General features: G+C 44.1%; 3 protein-coding genes across 3 annotated transcripts in view; 2 read left to right on the forward strand and 1 right to left on the reverse strand.

Annotated features, from left to right (window-relative positions):
* The window catches only part of Top2 (topoisomerase 2), a 90,041-nt gene that overhangs the window by 6,020 nt on the left and 63,901 nt on the right, over positions 1–20,120 (forward strand). The window lies entirely within an intron of this gene.
* Positions 126–3,833, reverse strand: LOC135699485 (uncharacterized). Its single transcript, XM_065219766.1, has 5 exons — positions 3,653–3,833; positions 3,416–3,594; positions 2,648–3,031; positions 898–2,587; positions 126–833 (listed from the first exon to the last, which is right to left on the reverse strand). The coding sequence occupies exons 2-5, from the start codon at positions 3,590–3,592 to the stop codon at positions 802–804; spliced, it is 2,283 nt and encodes a 760-aa protein (XP_065075838.1). The 5' UTR covers positions 3,593–3,594; positions 3,653–3,833; the 3' UTR covers positions 126–801.
* The window catches only part of STUB1 (STIP1 homology and U-box containing protein 1), a 29,691-nt gene continuing 17,053 nt past the window's right edge, over positions 7,483–20,120 (forward strand). The window contains exon 1 of the mRNA XM_065219777.1: positions 7,483–8,226. Coding sequence (XP_065075849.1) covers positions 8,107–8,226 — 120 coding nt within the window. The 5' untranslated portion in view covers positions 7,483–8,106. The remainder of the gene's footprint in view (positions 8,227–20,120) is intronic.

A 20,120-nucleotide genomic window follows, 5' to 3' on the forward strand; every position in this document is an offset into this window, starting at 1 on the left:
TGTCACTTCACTGTCACCTCACCTCACACGCCGCGCAGAAATAGGCCTATGTAACACCAATGAATGTGATATTGCTAGGCAATACAAAAACGGCATAGACAAATACAACAACTACACTCTATTAACTGGGATGACTCATTTTCAGTTTCGCCTCTCTCATTCTTTGTACAATATAGGGATTCAACCCGTCACTGAGGTCAATTTGGTCAACTTCCACGGTCGCCGTATGCAAAAAACAGTTAAACTCCTCTAACCGTACACCTTCGCCTTCGGAATAGTTCCTAACATCATCGAAGCGCAACATCCACCCGGGCCCTCGAGGACAATCCGGAAACGTGTTACAAAACAGGTGCACAATTTTCTCGCTGATACTCATCCGGTGGAACTGGAACGCATTCGGACAGCGAAACCGATCGTACTGGAACCGTCCGACTCGATTCAACGTCCCAACCAGTGCACGCCAGCCTCGTGCTCCCCCGGTCAGGTTCAGCAATTTGCGTACCTCGTGATCGGCTATGGTCAGTCGGAAGATGCCATCGCATCCCCGGTGATTGAGGGTAACGGCCAAATGGTGTCGCTGGTGGTGGGCAGTGGGGTTGCGATAAAACTCAACCGCCAAGATGTCCGGCCGGGTGAGGAAGCGTAGGGTGGCTGATCCGGCAGTGGATTCTGGGAACTGACTGGTTCGGAACGGGTCGGAAACTAATCGAAACGGCGGTGATGGGGTTATTTCCGATAGGGAGCGTTTGACAGAGATCGTGAAAATGGAAGGTTGATTGCTGATGGTTGCTCGAGGAACTGCTAGCTGGGTTTTTGTGCATTTTTCGGTAGAGCTGAAAGGATGCGAATGCGGTGCGGTTAGTAAGATGAATATGAATAAGAAAACAGTTCACTTACGTGTTGCTTGGTGAAACCCCATCGAAGGTGCGGATGCGTTGGCCGTGTCCTGTGAAAGCCTCGATCTACCGCTGCCGCTGCCACTGCTAGTTCCGCTTCCTTGCGACAGTGTCGTGTCATGATTCTCCCGGAACAGCGTGTTGACCAATCCTCGCAGATTATCCGGCAACGCGGCAAGACAGCTTGGTTGACGTCCGAGCAGTTCCGGAATGTTTTCGCTGGTTGCATCCATTGAGTCATTGACCACGATAGGTGTGTCGCTCAACTCGACAAACTCTACTTCGCCTTCGTATGATGTGCTGTTCAGTTCATGCTTGATTGAAGGTATTTTCCGAGGAGATTTGTCATTGCTGTTGGCTATTACCGTTGCATTCGGACTGTGCGATGCGAAGGCTGGCGTTGGACCCCTGGAGGATGAAGCGGATGTGCATCGAGGAGTAACTGGTTTGACCGGAGACTGGAAAGGTGTGTCTTGCCGACGAGGTGGTACACCGCTATCACCTGGTAGTTGCGTGGAATATACCGAAGGAAGAAAATCCTCCGAATGCGGCATCGGCAGGGTGTCTTCCGGAACTTCAACGGGTGGATTATTCGGCTGCTCCTCGTCATCTTCTGCGTAGACGATCAATCTGGATTTCCGTGGAACTCTCGGTACCGATGGGGTTTCCGTGTGTGGACTAATTTCCATTTGTGTCGGCGGTTCTAATGCGTCCGAAGCAGTAGAAGAACCCCTTGATCGATTCATATCGGACACTAATGCAGCCGCATTTGCCTGTCGTTCCCTTCGCTCCTTTCGCGTCAACATTCTCAGCTCTTTGGGGAGCACGTTCTGAAGGAACATGTTTTTCTTTAGCTCATAATACTTCTCCACATAAAAGTCCAACTTTCGCATACAAAGCTTAGCTTCACGAGACGACTGCCGGTTGATCTCGTCTATTACAAATTGTTCCATGTTGGTAAAGTTCTTCATGTAATCCAAAGTAAAGATAAATTCTTCCTTAATTTCAACCAAACCATCGTCTTTGACGGGAGAGTCGGATATTTCTACAACGTCGACCTGCGCTGGAGTTATCATCGGGGATAACTCCTGGTTGAGATTTTCGGTTTCCATGGGTTCGATCTGAGGCTCATCAAGTGTTCCCATCTCCGGCAAGGAAGGTTCTGCGACAGTCCCTAACACACGCACCAATTCGTTCGTATCAGCAAACTGAGATTGTTCCATTGGGAATATTTCTTGCGGTTGCGTCATTGCCATTTCCGACCTCATTTGAGCTATCTCTGAATCACCAGATGACACGCTACTGGGTCGACTACTGGACACGGTACTTTCCTGTTGTGGAACGGCTTCATCCACTTCAATTTCCGCTATAGCTTCCGATCGTTGCATTCCGAGCTGGAAGCGCTTATTTAGCTCGTCGTCATCAAAAATCAACCATTGAAATCCAGCTTTTTCCGGTGCCAGTAAATTATGTTTAATCTGAAGAAACTTGGCCCGGATTTGTGCCTCGGAAAGCATGTTTTTTGCGTTGGAGCGTTTCAATATGTTATCTAGTAGCTGATCGTCCTCAGTAGTTTTCTCCGCTGCAGCCTTCGTCGGAGATGCAGCACGGGGTTGTCTCGCGTGTAAGTCCATCAGATAAAAGTCCAATTTGTCCAATTTCAGACTCCATTTATTGAAGCTCCTTTTTAACTGAAAAAAAATCAACCCCAATCACATGCTACAAGCTGCAACGGATCTTTCAAAACTCACCTTCTTCACAATCATGCCCTCGTACTTCAGCAGCCGATTGTGCTTCCGCATTGACACCCAACTCTCAGCAACTCCGGCCGCCTCCAGTTGCTCCCTATATTCCTGGTACTCCTCTTCGCTATGCAAAGGCTTATTCAGCGCCAGAAAGAACCGATACTCGTAGTACTGACTTTCAAAACGCACCATATCCAACGGTTCCCGGATGCGTGTCTTCGGATCACTGGCATACAGTCGGTAGAGCTTTTTCCGAAATGGACGAAGAACTTTCTCGCTTTGGTCACATCCCCTACGCTCGGCAATCTCCCTCGCAATATCGCGAATGTTGGTTTTACACATGAAAATTTCCTGTGCGTACTGGTTATCAGCCAAATCATTCGACACAACCTGTTGTACCGGGAAGGAACATTATCAATCAATTATTGATTGTTTCTTCACTAAACTAAACTAATTCACTAATTCCTAACAATTGCCCGGTTAAGATGTGAGTGTGGAAGTGGTGTGAGAAGATTCTTCAGGGTGACTATTCATTTTGCTAAATAAAATTCTTTGAATTTTCCAAGCTTTAAAGGAATACTAACCCTATCTATACCTACATCAAAATAATTTTCATCATTTTTTCATACTGCCTTAGGGGGGTTTTTTCGAAAGAAAGCATGCAGAATTTAAAAAAAAATGAACTGTAGACGGTTAATGATTTTCCCGGTTACTTTTGAATGTCCGGATATTGCCCGGTGCCTGTGGCCACCCTGACACCCACCCATTACCTACCGGTGGCGGTGCTGGAATCTCCGGCTCGACAAACTTCACCGCCATTGGCGGCTTTTCGACTTTCCGCTTGGCGGATGCTGCATGGGAGCGAACATTTTCCCCAAGGGCGATTATTTTCTGGTGCAGCTGATCAACGGAGGCCGACGGTTGTTTGAACGTTACTTTCCTGGAAGCCATTACTGAAAGAAAAAACGTTGATTACCACAGCACTGACAATATTAGAAACTCCCGAAGCACCTAACCAATCACTCGAGAAATATTGTTCGTTATTCAATATTTTCGATGATGTCTTTTATGAATCGCAACTCGAAAAAGGATCCCGATAATGGGTTCATCCACCAGGATTACGTTTAACTAAATAAATTACAATTACAATTACAAGTACATTTAAAACAAACAAACAGAATAAAACGTAGCCGCCAACTGCAACGGATTTTAATAACTGAAACGTACAAGCGCATAAACAAAGATGAGGGGTAGCCAGATGGTTGCATTATGATGCAATGTTTTGGAATGCCTATTGCCTATATAGGGATGTCTGATTGCTTCTCGATTATTCGAGCTAATCAATGGATTAAAATCATGGTTGACTTTTTGCAACAGATGTCGCTAGTAAAATAAAAGTTAAGGAGATTTATCAACCGGAGGCACGGTAACCAGCGTAAACCAAGGGGGGATCAACTTCATAAATTAGCTGAATTGGGTTCCTTAAGGGTATTCAGGTAAATGCATATTCGTAATCTGCATTAAAAATTGAACCCAAACCCAAAATTTCAACAATTTTGGTACACAGGAACTATTTTAAATAAGTACGATTACATTTGCAAAAATCACGTTATTAGCGCCCCTCGGTGTCACTTTGTATGGGAGCTGTCAGTTTAGTGTCAAACAGTGAAGTCGACAGTGAGCATTCATAAGGGCGTATACGCGATGATCGATTCTCTTAATCGATTTTCTCTTTTGTTAATAACTCGCTAGATTTAACGTTTGTCGGTGCGTTTGCTGTTGCTTTTGATAGCCAATGCAACCTGTTACAACTCTACATTGAATAAATTCTACAAAATTGTTTCGCTAAGCTGTAGCAATGCAAAGAGAAAATCGATGAAGATAATCGATCATCGCGTATAGGCCCTTATGCATGCTCACTGTCGAAGTTATTATTTAGCTTTGAATCTTGATTTAAAAATCGAGAACCTGTGAGTTTCCGCTAGGTCGATTTGGGAATCGCTCAGCGTTGGTTCCTGTAGGAGCACGTCTTCCCAATTGTAAATACACTTCAAAAAAACAAACTAAAAAATACATAAAAATACATTAATGCGTACACGTTAAAACTAAAATACCAAATCAATTTAAAATCGTTAGTTTCCACCGGTTGATTTTTCTGAGGAAAAACCGTATTTTGAGGTGAATATCCTATCACCGAGCCTATATCACAAACCGGTCCGCACTCGTGTTTATTTCAGTTACCATGGGAACGTAATTTGTGATTAGTCCCGGTCCCTTTCAAATTGTATCATTTTTTATGTACGGCCAGGTACGGCCTTAAATTTGAAATCGACAGTGAGCATGCATAAGGGCGTATACGCGATGATCGATTCTCTCCATCGTTTTTCTCTTTGCATTGCTACAGCTAAGCGAAACAATTTTGTAGAATTTGTTCAATGTAGAGTTGTAATAGGTTGTATTGGCTTTCAAAAGCAACAACAAACGCACCGACAAACGTTAAATCTAGCGAGTTATTAAGAAAAGAGAAAATCGATGAAGAGAATCGATCATCGCGTATACGCCCTTATGCAGCTGCGCAGGAGGTAACCTCTCCCTGTGGGTGCAAACTTGTTATGCATAATTTAACATGAAAACATCTCCGATCCATACCGAAATAATAACAAATTGTTTTCAAACACGTTTTCCAACACGATTCAAGCAAAATTTTCCAAGAGATATTATTAGTTTTTCTTTATGGAATTATTTGCCCCAAAAATCGTCTGTTTTACTTGGAAAATCTGGAAACTATCCTCCTTATAGTAGTTCTCACTTCGAAATGTAGGTGGCGAAAGCTTGGAAAAGTTTCATTGCAAGACGCCAATTGGCGTTTTATGCCCCGTTCACATTACAGCGTATATCACGTGATATACCGTCAACCACCGATGACTCCACAGTTAAGCCTAGTACGCAGCTGAAAAGAAAACGGAAAAGTAATTTTTTGAGGAATATTCCCAAAAGTAAATTTGACAGCTATAGGGAGGTGTCTTTTGCTATATTTTGAGATCATAGGGGGTGTCGTCTAATTTTAATATCAACAATTATCAGTTTTTATGTTTTTAAAATGCATCCAAAGCATCATTTTAACAACAAACGTTAAAATTACCTAACGGAATAATTGATCAGACCATTATTCCGCAAGGAAAGTGAAATTGCATTCAGAATGCGCCACCTTCATGTCGATCACGATACTAATGTAATCGATCTTTCCTTTACCGATTTCTTTTGAACTGCGTACTGGGTCAAGAAATGCTAAAGAAAAATAATTTCTTTAGCATTCCGTGTCCTATCCCGTAGCACGTAAAAACGTCATTACTTTTCAGCTGCGTACCAGGTTTTAGTGGGATAATCATTACCCAGCCTTCGGATGAATGAAGGTAATGCCATTTTAATTTCCGATCCAGTTTTCAAGTTGATTAATGTTCGCTTATTTTTTAATTTTTTCGCCAACACAGAGTATTCCTTCCGTGCACCAGCCGGAATCGGGAGCCGAGAGTGAATTTGATGAAAATGGAGAAGTTCGGAATTTTACCCGGTCAACCGGAAGATGGTTAACACAACATGAGGGATCTAAAAATTTATGATTTATTGTTTCATCAAGGATACGTAAATTTTATTGTAATAAGGTTCAATAAAGTCGAACATAAAACTGATTTTTAGTACTCATCACAATTATAGAAAACAACTGTAAAATGCCCTATTCAACTAAATTGTCTACATTGAAAACCCGGCATTGCGTAGTTTTTATCAAACATTCATTCTTTCTGAAACAGTTAATTTCCACCCAAAACGAAGTCTTTGCAGAATAAAACATTCTTAATTTTAAGCTGAAAGATAAAAACCAACAGGCTTAGTGATGAAAGTATAAAAACCAGCATAGTTTCTATGAGACAACTAAGTTTTCAATTACAGTAAAACATACTTTGGCGAAACATGTATGTAAACAAACTTTGATAGAGTCATGGGGGCTCGAGCACTCCTGGCTCAAAGCTTTTGGCAGGAATCAACTGAAAAAGAGCAAACCAGTTTTAAACTTGAGAAAATTTTCAAGCAGTTTTCCATTGGCTTGCAAAATAAAATTGGTTGACTGCGCAGTACCAAGGTTGCACTTAGGTGTCAAGATGATTATTGCGCATTTCACACCACACTGGACTAATAAGCGTGTTTTCACTTATTAAACAGTGTGATTAAAGTGCGAGCTTCCGTCTAATCGTCTTGGTGTCTTCGGTGCACTTATTTCTTATGATGCAAGCAATAAGTGCTCCGAAGACACCAAAACGATTTGATGCAAAGGTGCACTTTTATGACATTTTTTGCATTTTTGGGGCAGTCCAGTTTCAGATGCAATCAGCAATACAAAAGACTTATACCCCGTTCACATTACAGCATATATCACGTGATATACGCTGTCTTGCAACGAGCACTCATACATCTAGTTTTCACTGCAAATCCTATGTATGAGTGCTGATTGCAAGACAGCCCATATTAAGTGATATAGGCTGAAATGTGAACGGGGTATTATTATTGAGTTGTTTCGTTTCTCCGTGTAGCATTTTCACAATACGTAATATTTGAACGGACCAATCACAAACCATCGAGAACTGTCATAGCTGTCATTATCGGTGCATTCGTCCGATTCGTCCAGTCTAAAGCCCTACAGTAAAAGTATGGCCGTCTGTCAAAAGTTGTTCCAATCGAACCGTCAAAATGCACCGCTTTGCTCGATTGGAACAGCTTCTTTCAGTTTTGTGGTGACAGTCGTCCATACTTTTACTGTAGGGCTTTAGTCCAGTCCAGTCAGTCGTCACGTCAGTGTCCAAAGTGTTTGCTTTTGTTTCGCGAGAAAGCGTAGGTTTTCCGCGGATCGTTTGTGTGGTGAAAATTCGTTCGCGTCTCCGTCAGCCTCAAACTACCCCCCACCTGTCATCGGAAACATATTCGATTCGATGCAAACTGTGGCGTAATACAATCTGTTTACCTATACAGCTGATATTATTCGTCGAGCAAGTGAGTGTCTTTTGTCGCGCACATAACACGGAAAATAGATTTTATTTGCCTCTTTTCGCTTCCATTGGCAGCCAGTTTCCGTTTGACAGTCGATCTGGAGAAAGGTTCCGCGGCAGCACAGAAGGAGTAGTTTTGTTTCTTTTCTTGTCACGACGCCCATCACCGAAGGGAGAAAATCTCTGGCCCGGACAAGAAGTGCAATTTGCCAATATTTGATTGAGAAAATAGTTCAATTTGTGATAGTGCCATCGTCAAGCGTGTTCCAGTGTTTCTAAAGTTTGTTGATAACGAAGAAGTAAATCACCTGGTGTGTATTTTCGTCAGCTCCAGTGGAATTAGTGCTGCGCCCTTCTACGCCTCGGATATTTTGTCAGCGAATCAGTGTATTCGGAACGGTGTTACGGAGAGAAAAACAAACCATCATGAGCAAGCATATGTATTCGACGGCCAATCTGACCGATGTAGAGCTTAAAGACCAAGGCAATCGAATGTTTTCCGCGAGAAAATACGACGATGCCATCAATCTCTACACGAAGGCAATTGTAAGTAGTTTTTTTTTTGTCTTTCTTCCCTAGACTTGGGTATTTTTCTCCGCTCCAATACTGCTACAACGCAACACCCATCGCAAGCTCCACTAGTCACTTACGAGACGGTATTTTTATCTACTCGCGTCTGTGATGGGTGTCTACTGTTTTGTTTATTCCATCATCACTTTTAGCTTAAGGAAAAAACAAGCGAATGCCTGTGGATGTTGCTGTTTCAATTAACAGGAAATTTCTTATAACGAGCAGCTCCCCAACACCATCAACCAATGCGAAGGCTGTCTAGGCAGAAAATTAAGACCGAATGTTTGCGCATTTACTAAAGCAAAATTCATTTTAGGTCGAGTCACCCAACAACCCAAATTCCGGTTACGTTGGGGTAGGTAGAATCCTGCGGGACGACGATTCCCAAACAAAACTTCCAGCCCGAGTTCAAGGTTACTGTTATATCGATAAACGGTTCGGTTTAGTTTCGATTTTTCGTGATACGCAGGGAAAACGCTCTCGCCAAGGCAACAACCCATTATCTTCAATCAACGAAGATGGTATGCTAGCGCTGCTAATGCTGCAGCAGCGAACGAACTTTTTCGTCCGTGCTCTTTGTTGTTTATATTAAATACTTTTCAAACTCGCGGTACGTTACACGCAAACGGTAAGCGCTCTGGTGTCCACACTGTAACTGGATAGTACAGTCATAGTATAGTCATTGATGGGTAAAATGTTCTTCCCTTTTAAAGTAAAGTAGCTTAACCCTGGGAGGGAGCCGTAGATAGTACACAAGGAATTCATTGTAGCTTGTTTTTGTCGTGATTTTTTTGCAATTAAATTAAAATCAAAATAGACATAGTCAAATTGCCTGATTTGCTTTGAGTGTGTAGTGATTGCTTGATGTTCACTCATGAAATAAATCACATAGTGGAAAATGTCCATGTGAATTTCACATAACTTTCATGTGATGCAATAATTGGAAATTGCACCACATCTTATGTGTCAAATGAAATCTATATGATTTCTCGTATAGAATTTCTAATGCTATGTGATATTCAGAAAACAATTATTATTTTTGTTATTGGAAAAATATTATGTATAATGTATAATACTCTAGTGTTGGCCTATGGATCTAAGATTTTTCCCATCGCTAAAAATCTGCTATTTATCAATTTTATCTAGATGAACGCGTCACCTTGACGGTACTAATGGATATTTGTGGTCACTATTGGAAATTTAGTCGATTCCTGAATTTATGTATGGGTCCAAATTAGGAGCATTTAGGCCGACATTACATCCATTTCTTCTACGTTCAGAATATAAACTAAAAGAAATTTTTTTTCAGTTTTGTTCAGTGTGCAGAGAGAAAATGTACATTTTTGTTTTACATGTTATGGTGCCACGGCACCAAAGATTTTGAAAAAAAAAACCTTGATTAAGGTGAATCGCTGTGACATCCTTATTCTCGGAACCACTTAATGTACTCACATAATGTAGTTTCAAAGGAAGCGTGCGATACTTCGTAAATCTTCCCAATGCTGCTCTCTTGATTGACTTCAACCTACGTAGCTCTCTCGTCTGCCAGGGAAGGTGAGACACTTTGTGGTGAGTTCTTTTCGGGACGTGCCTGCCAATGACATGTGAAAAGGTTTGCGCTGCAGCCTCAACGTCATCTGGATCAAGGATGTTCTCCCCTGCCATGCTAGACAATACATCTATGATGCTACGGTGGTCAGCTTTACGGAAGTCATAGGAAACCGCAGCAGGATAATCGTCGAAATCACGCACGAGTTTGTCCTCAACAGTGACAATTAGAGGAGGGTGATGTTGAACTAGCTTAGTTAGTGCACAAGGAGCCGAGAAAATTAATGAAGCCCTCTCCTGTGTGCTCACGAAGCAGAGGTCCAAACTACGATCATTTTCGTTAACTACATGGTTAATTTGAGAAAGCGTCGCTGCGCTGTACTGCCGTTCTACGCATAACTGTCCCATGTTCTATGCAATCCTTATGCACCGTGGGAGTCTTATGCGTGTAAAGGCAGTGTAGTTGTCGAGAAGGCTAATAGCTCCTGCGTGAAATGTAGAGCTATCAGGATCTGGATACAGGAATCCGCTCTGAGATGGACTCCACGAAACGCCTGGCAGATTGAAGTCACCAAAAATGAATATCTCATCAACTGGAGTGGCACTTTCGATAACTGTGAAAACTGACCGACAGTGAGTATCGATAAGTTCATTGTCCCGGACTCGATCAGGTGGAATGTACAGAACGCATAGAAATAGTGTGCGATCACCCAGATTGATGGCTGTATATGAATCGTTCTCGATGGTCTTTGCCTCTAACCCGCCACGGACAGCTACAAGAACACCTCCACCAGTAGATTTACGGCTGTTGTTAGGATTCCGATCGCAACGAAAGAGCTCGTAGTCTGGACCGAAGACTTGACTGGAAAGCGTTCGATAATCGAGCCACGTTTCACACAGGACAATAACATCGTAGCAACAATCCGATACAGCTAGGCGGTACTCTTCAACATCAGAATTCATTCCACCGGCGTTTTGGTAGAAGATCACGACGTCCTGCTTGCAACAAGGAATCGAACGACTGCCTCATACATCTAGTTTTCACTGAAAATCCTATATGTGAGTGCTCATTGCAAGACAGTCTATATTACATGATCTAAGCCATAGTCTGTACGGGGTATTACACATTTTATGAGTAGGCCCCTTTTTTCATGAAATGTGTGAAATTTTACACATTAATGTGTTTACGCTGGTTACCGTGCGTATGTTTGACATCGACCTTGACTGTGTCATCTGTCAATTCGATCAAAACAAAGTTTTGCGTAACAATTCAAAGCAGGTACGTTTTTTAACATAATGAAAATTTAGTAAAATTAATAATATACTATGCAATATTTTCAGGCTTCATGTCTATTTTGGCTTCCTGGCGCCGATATCGTATTGTAGTAATCTTCCCGACATTGGCAATCAGTTCCATCGTCGCAGATTACGCCTATACACGCAAGTGGAAGCAACAACAACGCTTAGCTAACGTTTCGCAAGTTCAGTAGAGGACAATATGTTCGGACTAACTCGACAGTACTTCCTGGCAGCTATCCCATTGGCCGGATATGGTTTTGGGTGGTTTTTAGATAACAAGGAAACTGAACGAATGACCATGTTCCGTGATAAGAGTGCGCTATATGGCAGAGTTCTGAAAGAAGGCGAGAAGCCCTCTTGGCCATAAAGATCACTCCTAGTCTATGAGGCGTAATTGTAGTGGGAAATATACTTGGTAAAGCAAACTACTGATTTGTTTTTCATTAGTTCGAAATATCCCATGGGGTATTTTTTTTTTCTTTGTTTTGTCCTTATTTTGGACGGCTAAGACCGCTCACGGTCCATCTCGCCACTGTGGTTGTCGTGTTTCGTGTTTGGTGGTTTCTTCGATGTTGTATCGTCGGTTTCAGTTTATGTTTGGATTTTTGTTCGTTTAATGAAAGCTACAATTTCTTTCAGGTCCGTCTCGTTGTTCTCTTTTACACAGCAAAAAAAGTTGTTGAATATTACATCGAAACTGCTGCAACCAGGTCAATCCATCGGTTGTGTAATATCACATTGTACGATGTACATCGATTTTGCGAACAAAATTACATCCATTGATGTAATATTGTATCTGCGTTTTGCTATTACATCATTATTTCATACATCAGCTTGAATTACGTTGATCGATATTACATTTTTTTTGCTGTGTAGGATGGCGGTCAGCGGTTTGCAGTATTCTAGCACGATATGCTCTGATCTTTCGATGTTGAACTTGGGGCAGTAGTATAGTAGGTGCTGTAGGTCTTCCGTTTCGTCGCACAATTCGCAACTATCGTTTATTTCCCATCCCCACTTGTATCTGCGCTCCTTTGTGTTTGTGTGTCCTGTGCGTATCCGCCCGATGATAGTTTTCTCTTCTGTGTTCAGGTTTAATCCATGGAACCAGATTTTTTCCCCCGGCGTTTCCATTATTTCCAGGTGCCATATTCCTTTCTCCTCGGAAATTTTTCTGTACGATGTTATCCAGTCGTCCCAGATGTCAACTTTCGCCAGCAGGATGGCATCGGGTAGTGTCAGGGAGTTGTAATTTGTTTGTGGTCCTTGAGTGGCTCGAACCGCTTCTTCATCAGCCTTTTCGTTACCCGGAATCCCTTGGTGGCTGGGAATCCATTGCAGCTTGATCTTGTGGTTCCTGTCTTGTTTCAGCAGTTTGACGATTTCCCACGCCAGGAAGTTTTCATTCTGCTTGCTTCTGTTTCGGATGGTTTGACAGGCTCCCTTGGAGTCGGTAAAAATCACTGCTTTGTGATATTTTTTCTCCTTTGCGAGTTCGATGGCCGAGCGAATAGCCAGTAGTTCGGCGTTGGTGATGGTGTAATTAGGGTTGATTTTCTGCGTCAAAACTTGCTGGTCTGTGTGGTCGTACACCGCCAATGCCGTTCCCGTCGTCGTTTTGGATGCATCCGTATAGAGGTGGTGAAAGTCTTCATAGTAGAGATTCTTTATTTCCAGGAATTTTAGGTTCCAGAACTGCTGGCTGTAGTTTTCCATTTTGTTTTGGTGCTCAAACATGTCCTCTTTGATGTTCCTCTCCAGTGTGTAGTCCGAGTACTGCCGTCTATTCAAGAAGGCTATTTCGCTGTCTTTCGGGTTCATTTGGCATATGATGTAGTTGAATTTGACGGCCGTTTCCGTCCAGTAGGATCCGTTTCCCAAGTTGTTCCTGATTGAACGATCGGAGAAAGGCTGTAGCTGATTGGTGTGGTAGGTGCTTTTCAGGAGCTCCTTCAGAGTGAGCAGCTCCCTTCTGATGTCCAGCGGTGTCTGTCCGGTTTCGGCGTGGATTACATGGATTGGTGTGGTTTTTAGGTAACGCATAGCGCTGCGAAGGTACGAGTTGTGTACAGTTTGTAGCTTCTGAAGGTTTGTTTTGGCCGCATTTCCGTATATTTGAGCTCCATACTCTAGTCGGCTGCGGATGATGGCGTTCCCAATCTTGACTAGTGTGTTCGGGTTGGCACTGCTGCTGCGCTTCCCGAGCATCTTTATTATTTTTACTTTTGCGGCTGCTTTGTCTCGGATGTCCTCGATGTGTTTTCTGTGTGTGAGAGTCCTGTCGACTGTATATCCCAAGTATCGATGAGTGTTTTTCAGGTCCACGTTCTCTCGTCCTATTCTGATCCTTACTACGCTGGTGTCTTTTCTCGTGAAAGCGACTGCAGCGCTTTTGGAAACGTTGATTTTGAGTTCCAGTCTGACGAGCTCAGTTTGGAGCTGGGATAGATAGTTGTTGGCTTTTGTTGCTGCATCTTCTGGACTGCTGCCGGTTGCCACCACCGCAAAGTCATCCGCGAACTGGACGAGTTAACATCCTTCGTGTTCTATCCGGTGCAGACCACTGGTGTAGAGGTTGAAGAGGATGGGTGACAGTGGGCATCCTTGGGGGTGGCCTTGGCTAACCTCTCTGTGAGCGTCTCCTTCGTTTGTTTTGAGGACAAGATGTCGGTCGCTGAGGTAGGTGTGAAGCCAGGAGATGATCTTGTTTGGGATGCTTAAGGTTTTTAGGGTGTTGAGCAGTGTTTGCAGGTTCACGCAGTCGAAAGCCTGTGATAGATCGAGGAATACGACGACGGTGTCCTTCTTTGCCAGCTGGGTGTCCTTCACCTTGTTGACGACGTAGTTGACGCAGCTCTGTGCCGAACGGTGTTTCCGAAAGCCAAACGATCGAGGAGGGTGTAAATTCTCTACTTCTGCTATATCAGCCAGTCTGCTGTTGATCACCGAGTTGATCAGTTTGAGATTGATGTTCATTAGAGCGATGGGTCGGTTCGATCCTGGGTTGAGCGGGTCACCTTTGTTTTTTGGAATTGGCTTTATTTGGGTGGTCCTCCACCTTTCCGGAATTACTTCCGAAACGAAGACTTCGTTGAGCATCTCACATACCTTAACTTGCATGTCTAGCCTGAGGTTCTTCAGGATGCCGTAAGACATGCCGTCTTCTCCTGGGGCCGAGTGGGACTTTTTCTTTTTTAGGGCTTCCAACATTTCCTCGACCTGGAGCGCCATTTCGTAGCCCTTTAAGTGGGAGGGGGTTACGGATGTGGGTTTCCCAACCGGTTTCAGCTTCCCATCGTAGTAGTATGCGAGGAACTGTACTGCGTCATCAAGCGTGGTTTCCGGTTTTCTGCTTACCGGCTGGGTTAGCGCGGTATCCAAACCCTTGATGATGTTCCACAGCTGTCTGGGGGGAGTGTCCTCGTCAACTGTTTCAGCGAGTTCCTGGCAATAAGCCCGCTTTGCCTTCCGAATGAGCCTCTTGAGGATAGCCCGTGCTTTTTGGAGTTCCAGGTGGTTGGTTATGCTCTTGTTTCGGTTGTAGATTCGGAGCTTCTCTCGTTTGGTCTTATAGCATTCGTTGATGTCCTCGGACCACCAGCGCTTCAGGTAATTTCCTTTTTTATCTTTGATTATGAAGCTGGCTTGTTCTATGCTATCCTGTAATCCTGTACAATTCGGGCCTGAAATTACAACCGAAGATCTTTACCCGTTTTGGCACTTGCGCACCCTCAACTGTTACCTTGATGTTCGTTGTGTCCAGAAGCTCTCCATTCCTGCTCCGTCGCTTGATGCGTTGAACTTTGGTCGCTCGGTGTTCAGCTTCTATGTTCTGCAACATCTCTTCCTCATTGAAGCTGGTAGGGACTCCCCTGATGAAGGTGATGGTATGATCCCTGCTCTTGGGTTCGTACAGTCTCAAGTTGGCATCTGCCAGCTTTAACTGTCTCAGCTGGGTTTCGAACTCGGTGTCAACCTTGAACCTGAATTTCCCTAGCTTGGCGATTTCAGAGAAATCGTGGAACCCTTTGTCCCTTAGGTATTTTCCAAGGAGGGTAGGATGACTTGGGAAGTCTTTTCCAATGTCGATCATCTCGAGGACTACGGTTTTGCGTTGGGCTTCCTCGTTGTGTGCCCCGTCTTGCGTTTGCTGTTCCAGTGTGTTACTTGCAGCTTCCTGGTCCTTTTTTTTCGTCTGTCTGGTGACCCGTCCAGCCCCGGTCTTCCTGCTGTCAGCAATACGCTTGATCCTTTCTGCGGCCTCCGCACTTGATCCTGCCATGGTAGATCCGGAGAGAGCTTGCTATGTCGATAGGTTTCACTCCCTGATTCAACGGCTTACGTATTTCCGTCTTCCCGAATTTCCCCGGAAAATTCCCGTATCGGGCAGTCGATGGCCTACACCAACTATAATTTCTCTTCTGTTACTATTTACAACCCGGCACCCTCGAGTCGACGAGTTGAGGTTAGGTTTGAAATTCCCTTGGTTCTCCCTCGATTCTTGCCTTCCTTCCGGTATCCCCCTTCTTCACCGAATTCAAGAAAATTGCCGGGAAAATTGGTCCGATTCGGGTACGATTACTAGCTGGAAATCGCACTTGTAGCCTGATACGCAGCAGGCTTATAAATCGAACACCACGGGACACTTCCAGCAAACACAAATGGCTGCCATAGATTTTTCCCGAAATCGATTTCACTTTTTCCTATTTTCTGTTGATCCAAAATGCACTAATGCGGGTAACCTATTTCCGTGTATGTCAAATGTTCTAGGATTTCCAAATCGGTATTTCGATACTACAGATATTATCCTAGTCTTTGTTGATCTAGTAAAACAAATCATCTGAACTGCAGGACGATTTGGAGAACCTAGATCATCTGGTATACGTGGAAATAATTAAACATTATCCATATAGACACTATGAATCTGTTTGGACATATTTCGATACTACAGACTTTATCCCAATCATGGTTGATCTAGTAGACTAAATCATCTGAACTCCAGAACGATTTGGAGAACTTAAAACATATGGTATACATGGCAATAAAAAAAAATTAAAGGTTACAAACGATACTCCTTTAGCTCAGTTGGTAAAGGCGCAGCTACAAAGCAAGTCCATGCTGGAGGCGACTGAGTTCGATTCACGTCCGGTCTTTTAATTTTTCGGTTTGGAAAATTTCTCTATTTTCTTGGGCATAGGATGGTAGGCAGCAGCGTTTGTTGGAAGGCAGAAATAAGAAACAACGAAAGTTCAACGGAAAGTGTCATCGATGTGGCATAACTGGCCACATGATGAAAGATTGTCGTGTCAAGAAGACCGATGGTAACGTCAACGCAGTGTGGTTGGAAGCAAAGTAGTTTCGTTCATGGTGAACCAGAAGCAACCGAAGGTGCAGAACACGCAAACCATCTTTTAGGTGGACTCCGGATGTAGCGACCATCTGGTTAACAGTTTAGATTGCATGCAGTCGGTCCGGAAGCTCAAACAACCTTTGGTTATTGATGTGGCCAAAGATGGTGTGTCGATTGTTGGGAAATATGAAGGCGAAGTCAAGGGGATATCCAAAGAAGGTATTCTGTTCCAGATGAAAAATGTAATTTTCGTACCAGAGCTGCGAGGCAACCTGCTTTCTGTTAAGAAGACGTCCCAAGCCGGGATTGACGTGTTGTTCACAAGCCGCGGCGGAAAACATCAGGCGCTGATGAAGCAAGGTGATGCGGCGATCGGTGTGGCACAGTTGCGAGGAAATCTCTACGAGTTGGAGTTAGATCTGGACGTGGTAGGACCTACAGCAAATCTCTGGCATCGTCGTTTGGGTCACGCCAGTCAGACCACGATGAATACGTTAGCTCGACACAATATGGTGGAAGGTCTTGGCCCAAAAGTAGATTCAATTGGATTCTGTGACACATGTGTGCTTGGAAAGCAGTGCAGAGAACCCTTCAACGGAACTTGTGAGCGAGCCAGTCGATTGTGCGGACCAATCATAAGTCGGATCGGCTTGGGATGGATCGAGATATTTCGTCTCCTTTATAGATGACTACAGCCATTTTACATGCATCTACCTGATGAAGAGAAAGTTCGAAGTCTTCGTACATTTTCAAGAGTATGAAGCCATGGTAACCACCTAGTTTAAAAAACGAATTTGCAAACTAACTGTCGACCAGGGACGTGAGTATTGCTCCGGAGAACAGAAAGCGTACTACAAACGAAAGGGAATTCACATTCAGCCAACCGTTGCATACTCGCCTCAACAAAACGGCGAGCCCTAGTAGAAAAGGTGAGAACCATGCTCAACGACTTAAATATGCCAAAGTTCGTGTGGTTGGAGGCAGCACTTACTGGAACGTACTTGTTGAACCGGTATCCTACTGCTGCTCTGTCGGATAATCGTACACCTGCTGAGCACTGGACAGGTGCGAAACATGATCCAAGCTGCGTATCTTTAAACGTAAAGCGTTTTCGTGGGTTCCAAGCCAGCTGAGGAAGAAGTTGGACAACAAGAGTCGGGAGGCGGTCATGATTGGCTATGCTCCAAATGGCTACCGCTTATGGGACAGAGAAGCAAGATTCATCTCTCGTGACATCAAGTTCGATGAAGCTTCTTTACCATACGCAAATGAAGAAGATGAAGGCTCGAAGGTTCCCTTAGAGATTTTCATGCTGTATCCGCCAGAGGGGGACAATTCGTCGGTCGAACAAGAAGCAGTAGCTGTTATCGAAAGCGAAACCGAAAATGAAGTCGATCCGGATACGCAAAGCACCGTTGATCTGGATGAACAACCAACCGAAGAAGCTCCATCCGAAAACCCTGGAGCGCTCCCTTCACAACATAGAGGTGATGACTATTGAGAGCCTGACACTAGGCGAGTGAACGGGAGCGCAGGCTCCCAGGTAAGTTACTTGGATTCTTTACTGGTTTTAGAGCAACATCTGCTGGTAAAATTTCAACTCTACGCCGAAATCGAAGATCGAGAAGATCGACAGCTCTGGATGACCGCAGTTAGAGACGAGTTAAAATCTCTTGAGGAGAATAAGGTGTGGACGACGGTGGAATGCCTTGCCGGTGTCAAGCCCTTGCAGTCGAAGTGGGTCTTTCGCGTGAAAGAGAATGAAGAAGGAAACCATGTGCGATGCAAGGCAAGACTGGTAGTTAAAGGTTTCTTGCAGAAGGCTGGCCTGGACTACTCGGAAAAAAATCCGTTCCCGAAAACGGGAACGGACCGTGAACTAAAAATCACGGCCAGCTATCCAGAACAAAATTTTCTCAAATATACACCGTGAACTATGGTTCACGGCTGTGGTTCACGAATATGGGAACTCTTTTTTCCCATGTACAATGAAACATATGCGCCCGTTGCGAAGTTGACGACGATTCGAATTGTGCTGGCCGTAGGCGTACAAAGGGGAGTACAGTTCCATCAGATGGACGTCAAGACGGCGTTCCTTCATGGTGAGTTAAAAGAGAGAATCTTCATGGCTGTTCCGGATGGCGTCAATGCAGACCCTGGGCTGGTGTGCCAGCCACAGAAATCGTTGTATGGTCTGAAGCAGTCTCCTCGATGTTGGAACGAAAAATTCAATCAAGCGCTGCTGAAGCTAGGTTTCACACGTTCCAAGCACGACTATTGCCTATATAATACACCCGTATCGACAAGAGGGGGAAAGACGTTGTTTTCATCGTGCTGTATGTCGATGATCTCCTGATAGCAGGTATGCAGCTGACCACCGTAATGAAGCTGAAACGCGAACTGTCGGCGATGTTTGAAACGACCGATTGTGGAGAGTTTACTCACTTGCTAGGGTTGAAGATACGATACGATCAACAAAATGGTAGAATGATGCTGTCTCAAGAAACCAGCCTGGAAAAGATCTTGCAGAAGTTCGGTATGGCGGAGTGCAATGCAACAAGGACGCCAATGGAGAAAGGATTGAAATTGGATCGTCAAGTGGCCGAAGGTGTTCAAGAACCGTACCGTAAATTATTGGAAGGCCTGATGTACGTGATGATGTCCACAAGGCCGGACATTTGCTTTCCTATCGGTTATCTGGGGAGATTCCAACTTCAACCTGGACAACAACATTGGACAGCTCTGAAACGGGTTGTACGATACTTAAAAGGATCGATGGAGGGTTGCTTGACGTTTACTCGAGACAATCAAGCGGCGCCACTCATCGGGTTTGCTGATTCAGACTGGGCCACCGATATTGACGACCGGGAATCATTGTTCTCGGATGTACACTGAAGTCTTTTTTACACGGTTTTTCGTGATTTACACGGTACGTTTTTAACGATTTCTCGACAACGATACAACCTATCAACTTGATTCTAATCAAGGGCTCGATGTGAGGAATTCAAGTTTGCTTTAATAAACATTCTTTTGCTCGTTAAGTCTCGGCTGTTCATTATTGCCCCGGCCTGTCCATGTAGTTCCTTCAACTATCAACAAGGCATAAAAAGTAACAAGGACTAAAAAGTTTGAAGTAGTCAGGACTATGAATCGGTGGTAGATCTTACATCCCGTAAAGTACCACGGAATTGTGTTCTACCCACTTTACGCATCCTTGATGATGACACTGTTTAATCCGCTCGGCTTGGCAGCAAGCCTGGACCGTAATACTCAGGAATATTGATGAGATGCGCGCATCCCATGCAGCTACTTCCGGAATATCTCGAGAGAATGTTTGCGAGACATTCAGGTCGATACTTTCGTCGATGCAAGTCCAGACGAGGCTCGGTAGCTCAGTGGTTACCGTTTCTGCTTACTGAGCAGAAGGTCGGGAGTTCAATCCCAGGCCCGTCCCCTTCCTTGCAATTTTTCACTTTGCCTTATTCTATACCCACTAGATTTTAATGAAAACAAATTCTTCTTTAACACCGATCGCATCACTTACCACAGTGTAGGTCCTGATCTAAAAATAGAAATTGGATGAGTGCGCGCGCGCGTGTGTGTGTGTGTGTGTGTGTGTTTGTTTGTGTATTATAATCGCTCTACCAAAAAACGATCCCTGCGAGTGCGTGCA

The sequence above is a fragment of the Ochlerotatus camptorhynchus genome, unplaced genomic scaffold (assembly GCF_037179485.1).
Source record: "Ochlerotatus camptorhynchus isolate MF236.1 unplaced genomic scaffold, CSIRO-AGI_Acam_v1.1 ptg000111l, whole genome shotgun sequence".
NCBI classification, from domain to species: domain Eukaryota; kingdom Metazoa; phylum Arthropoda; class Insecta; order Diptera; family Culicidae; genus Ochlerotatus; species Ochlerotatus camptorhynchus.

Bases quoted from the DNA above. Each gene is read 5' to 3' on its own strand.
- LOC135699485 (XM_065219766.1), bottom strand. From the start codon at position 3,592: ATGGCTTCCAGGAAAGTAACGTTCAAACAACCGTCGGCCTCCGTTGAT. The intron at 3,032-3,415 runs GTAGGTAATGGG...CCGGTACAACAG, and splicing joins AGATTCCAGCACCGCCACCG to GTTGTGTCGAATGATTTGGC. The intron at 834-897 runs GTAAGTGAACTG...GCATCCTTTCAG, and splicing joins GGGGTTTCACCAAGCAACAC to CTCTACCGAAAAATGCACAA.